Raw genomic sequence first — 6,000 nt, forward strand, 5'->3', positions numbered from 1 at the left:
ATACTTATCAAATATAATACAAGAAAATGAAGTATTTCTCACATACAAATAATATGGCATCCATAAAGAAAATATCTCAAGAAGATTAAATGCAAATAGATTAGCTTATTGAAAATAGGTGCTTCCTCGGTTCATACACAGTAGATCATACATAGAATAATTTATATTCCAGTTGTTTGCTTTTTATTTTTTAAACATATTCCAGTTTATTGCTTTTATAATTCATGTTTTGTCGTCTTTCATCGGTTATGGATTTATGTTTTGTGCTCTCTGCTACTTTGTGTGTGTTTTTTTTTTTTTTTACTGGAGAACAGTTTTTCGGTGTATGTTTTAGTAGTGGAGTTGAGTTTTGATGGCTTTGTATGGCTTTTCGATTGCTGGTTGGTTTCTGATATGAAATCACTACTCACTGAATCAGTAAATGATAGTTTTTTTTTTTTTTTTTGGTGATTTAGGTGTCAAGTGCTGGGTATGGTCACAATCTGAACTGTTCAAAGGTGCAATCATCCATCTTTGGGGCTTCTATCTCAACCTGGTCGTCTTTACAGTTGAGTAATCAGCTCTCATTTTTTTTTTTTTTATTTAGTTTGTTTGGGAATTCCAGGCTATGTTCTCCTTCCTTAATTTCGTTATCTTGCATACCGACTCCTTTGAACATCTAAAGCGTTGCTCTTCATTGAAATGAGTTTCCTATTTTCTGTCCTGAGCTTTGTTTTTGTGTGTCTATATAATTTAGGATGTTGATCGATATGGGCTTCACTGCTAGCATCATTGTTCATTAGTGGATTGCTCTGTTTCAAATTTAGTGTGGTTGTGAATATGAGATTTATATGAAATTAGATTAACAGCCAAATCAGAACTCCATAACGTTACCAAGAAAACACTAAATTTTAATTTCTAGCATCTATTTATGCATGTTGACAAATTTATAAGAAAGCACATGTCGACCTTCTTAGTGCGGATCCCCGAAAACTTTTAAGGTCTCTCTCCTCATGGATTGAAATTTTCTTCCAAGAGTTTTTTATGGGTTTAATTTCTGAATTAGAGTTCCAATTTCACTTGTGTTTAATTTCTGAATAGTTGATGGTAAAACTCTTTCATTATCTTTTATAGCTTTATCTGTAAAAATTTGCTGATCGAACAAAACCCACATCGTTTCTCTGGTCATTTCTCAATTCTTCTATGACTACTTTCACATATCCTGTGAATATCTTATCAAGTCTTCCAAAAGCATCAGCATTATTCGAAAGGGAAGGTATGGTGCTTGGACCCCAAATAGACTGAACAGTTTATTTGATTGGAAATTAGTCTGTCTTTGTTTTCTTGATTTGAAATCTTATTTGTTTTTCAGTTGAGCTAATAGAAGCATTTTGTTTTGTTTTGTTTTTGGGTTCTTCATTTCATGTAAAGTTTATGGTACCTTGAATTCTAATTATATTGACTGGAGATGCCTTATTTAATTTCAGATTATTCTGTTAATCACTTGATGCTTCTTTCTTCATATGTATTGAGTAGCTTCTGGTCCAAAATCAAGTATTTACAGTCCCACATATTAGAATATAAAACATAATTTACACAGAGCTTGGTATGGTATGAAATTTTGGGCACATCAGGTTATCAAAGTATGGTTATGATGTTAATTTGCTTCTGTATATGTGTATATATATATATATATATATATATATATATGCGCGACTGCTCTCTTTGACATAAGTTGACAAGCTTTGATCAGAGGCTGTGCAAAATGTAACTGTATTGTCATGTCTTTTGAGCCCAATGGCCTTGATTATGGCTCAAATTCAAGGTATAGAAAACACATTGAGAGCTGATAGACGATATTGGGTCTTAGTGCTCAAAACATTTGTTCTTCATTTGCGTATGTAAATATCTGGTTAGATTTCTCTGTCATGGTTCAAAAATGCATCAAGCATGCCCATGTTTTGTTCCTTTGATGATATCATTAGCCTAATAATTGTTTGGGTTTTGCTTTATACCTTGTAGTTTCAGCATATGCAGTGAAAAATTATATGCAAACTCTGAAGGCAAGTGATTGGCATCTTGAAGGAGCTAGGAGCATTTAATATATTCTACAGCAAAGCCACGGGAGGAGAAGCAAAAACAAATGTCCAAGCTCTAGAGTACATTGTAAATTATTTTGCTAGTTAGCTTCAATAGTTAGGTCTCATGGAATAATTAATGACTATTGTAGATGTATTTTGATGGCTGTAATGGCATTGGAGTTTTCAGAATGAATGCGAACATCAAAGAATGGCAAGAGCAAACTTATATGTGTCATCTGAAATACAAGGCAACAACAAACTTGAAAAACAATATGTTGTTTGAACAGCAGAGAAACAATAGAATAGAATAGAATCACAAATAACTATCCTCTGATATTGATTAAGACAACATAAAATTGTCGCTCAAATGTACATAGAACCACAAATAAGTATCCTCTTATATTGGTTAAGACAACAGATAGTTGTCGCTCAAAGGTACATAGAACCATAAATAACTATCCTCCTATATTGATTAAGACAACAGAAAAATGTAATCTGAACTAAAAAACCACGACAAATATTTGTTATATGTAATAGACATAGACAACATAATAGTTGGATTATTTGTTGTTTTATACACATTCAGACAACATAAAAACGAATTATAAATGTAGCTACAACAACAAATAACTGATGTTTCTTATATTTTCAGACTGCAGTTATATGTAATTGAAACATACTTAAGACCACAATTATTTGTAGTTTATAACCATTACAGACAACAAATAAGTTCTCAGCACCTAATACTTTAGTTCATTCATACCACAGAAAGATCATGAATACTGTCTTTGAAATTACTATTAAACAATAGAAGATAAAGAATGTTGATGTCTGTTTATATATAAGGTAACACATTTCTGTCGTCTGAAATCTTCATAACACACACCTTTACATGTGAGGAATCAATCAGACAACAGAAGACCAAAAACATGTCTGTCGTCTGAGTGCAATCAGACGACAGAGTTTATCTGTCGTCTGAGTGCAATCAGACGACAGAGTTTATCTGTCGTCTGATTGCACAAGAGACGGCAGCGCCTCAGACGACAGAAAATCATGCAATCAGATGACAGATAAACTCTGTCGTCTGATTAACTTTTTGGCATAGTGGTTCTCAAAGTTATTTTAATTTTTGCATCAAGTTATCAATATGTTCTTCTATAGGAAAATTGAATGGGATGAGAAGTCAAAAACAAATATGTTCTTACAGTCATGAAGGATGCACTTTAAATTGCAAGGGAATGAAACATTTGTTACAATATAAGAACAACAACCCTGATAATAACTTCTGTGAGTAAAATCCAATTGTTAATTGTCTTTTGCTCTCTAATTTGAGTTTATAGGGTTTTATATTTTTGCTCGTTTTCCTCTACTCTCCATATAAATTAACTTCTACTCGATGAGGACCGCTTCATGGCTGCAAATATGATGCCTTGAATTTGTCTTAGTTCAAGCTTCAGTTCTCACCCACTAAAACCTCATTTTTTTAATTATTCTTTTTCTTCTTTTATCTTTTCAAAAGCTTGATCATATAACACCAGCATGATGAGATTCGACATGACTGTCCTACAAGCTTGTATGCATATTTGTTTCTTTTATTTTTTTGCAAACTGTTGCAACAACATTCAGAGATTATACAAAACGACTAATTCCAAAAGCCAACACACTTTGTTAAGTAACACAAAGATCTCTACCTTTGTCTCTACTTCTCTAGTTACCAACCTAAGTTGGTATGATATGGGGGGAAGTCTAACATAAAGGTATTAAGCCATAATAGAAGTTTTAGTTCCTCTACTTCCTTCACTAATAAGGCAAATGAGGCCGTTGCAGAAGATGTATGAAGTTGCTAACTGGCTTGCCTTTTCTCTTTCATCTGCAGGTGCAAAGTCTCAAGGCACCAGCAAGCAGCTTAGACTTATGGAGTGCAGGATGTGCTCATCAATCAGAGAATTCTCAACATGTTCCAACTTTCATGTTCAGGCGTTCAGCCATTGGCTACCTTTCATTATAGTACGTAAAACATAGATACACCTATCATTCTACATAAAATCATACGATATCTGGGCAATCAACTCCAATGACCCGTAAGTACACTCTCAGGAAATCCTTGGAACTTTTATTTCTCGAAAGAATTCAGTTCAACAATTAATATTTGAAAGACGAAACTGAAAAGCATTTCTAGACTTTGTGGACTTGGATAAAAAGAAGTACTAGTCCTCCCATATATTATCCCTCCTTCGATACCGTACAGTTTCTTTTAGATTCATTTTTTCATTATACTGTGTCGTGGATGCAAAATGGAAAAGGCAAGGTGGAGTCAAAACATACCAAGATCAGATCACAAATAGAACAGATTCATATAAGTAACCAAAAACACCAAATTATCATCAAAGAAGAACTTTATATTTCATTAGTCACAAGTTAAGTTACATAAGGAAAGAGATGAACAAAAACAAATGTATATCTTTGTTTCCTTCGTTTCTTTTTCTTGAAATCAACAACAAATCTTGATCTTTCTGTATATTCTTTAATTACTAGCTATGTGGGAACTGGGAAGATTGAAGCCACCTCCAAGATTGATCAATGATTCAAAAGACGTTAGCAGCTTGAAGAGTCGTTCTTGGCTTTTTGATGAGACCAGAACACTGGGCAGTTCTCTTCATCTTCACAGCTTCAAGATTTTTCACCTCCAAACAATTCAGATACTCTTTCCTCACTTTCTTCATCAGTTTGCTCCCTGCGTTGGATCCACTTCTTTTATTGCTTGAAGAAGAAGGTGGAACCTTATCCAAAACCCTAACTTGCCGGCTTCGTTTCCGGGCGCTTTCTTTCTGATACAGATTCTTCAACCTTTCACCCGCTTCTTTCTCAGCCTCTTCCATTCTCTTCAACTTGGCGTGGTACAATTCCGACCATTTGAAACTCACTTTCTTGATCTTCATCTTCTCGATCACCTCATCTGTGGCTTTAACACCGAAATCTCTCTCGAAGAACTTCTTCCACAGCTTGTCGGTGATGGGACTCAGATCTTTACCTTTGGTGCTCTTCTCGATGTGAACCAACTGGTCTTTGGAGCAGTGTGGTAAGACCTGCTCCAGAAACTTGAAGTGGAGGGACCCAACATCCCCAAGATCGTCTCGATTGTCTATTGCAATGGAGACCCAACGCTCATCAAGACATATCAACTTTACCTCTTCCATTGTGATGATTGTTTTGCGAGTGAAGTGAGTGAGGGCTCTGGTTTCTTTTTGTCTTATTTATACGAAAATGAGGTCAGCTTGGTTTCCTTTTCCTTAAGGGATAAGGATAATTAAGGAGTAGTGATCAAGTAACTATCCTTTTCCTTATACCAAATGGCTTCTGCCAAGTAAATAGATTTGCTGTAAAGAGACCTAGATATTAGGTAGCTAGGGTTAAGAAAAAAAAGTACGGCTCCCCAAAAATGGTATAGACTATCAATAACTCTGCTCCCATAAAGAGATAACTGGTATAGAGTAGAATGAGGATTTGGATCCGCTAAAGTTAGATTTCGTGTATTTACATAAATTTCATAAAATCTTACTCCTCTTTTTAATCTAATGGGTTTTATTGTGCCACATAAGCTAACATTCATTTCTACACTATTTTTTCTCAATTGAATGTTAACGTCGTTAAGATGTGGTAAAAGAAAGAAAAAAAACCAGTCCTCTTTTGACGAACTGAATGGATGCACTTCTCATATCCCTTATATTATTGGTCTTTCTCTCCTCTTTTATTGTGCCACATAAGCTAACATTCATTTCTACACTATTTTTTCTCAATTGAATGTTAACGTCGTTAAGATGTGGTAAAACAAAAAAAAAAAGGAAATGATCATTTACCCAATTTCAGCTTAAAAATTGCCCACTTGCTCCACTAACAGTTTTTTAACCCCATTTACCCAAAACACTCTAAGGGATTATTT

General features: G+C 34.4%; 1 protein-coding gene across 1 annotated transcript; it reads right to left on the bottom strand.

Annotated features, from left to right (window-relative positions):
• Positions 1-4,645: 4,645 nt before the first annotated feature.
• Positions 4,646-5,257, bottom strand: LOC112163807. Its single transcript, XM_024300065.1, has one exon. The coding sequence runs from the start codon at positions 5,255-5,257 to the stop codon at positions 4,646-4,648; it is 612 nt and encodes a 203-aa protein (XP_024155833.1).
• Between the last annotated feature and the right edge of the window lie 743 nt (positions 5,258-6,000).

This window comes from Rosa chinensis, chromosome 5 (genome assembly GCF_002994745.2).
Source record: "Rosa chinensis cultivar Old Blush chromosome 5, RchiOBHm-V2, whole genome shotgun sequence".
NCBI classification, from domain to species: Eukaryota; Viridiplantae; Streptophyta; class Magnoliopsida; order Rosales; family Rosaceae; genus Rosa; species Rosa chinensis.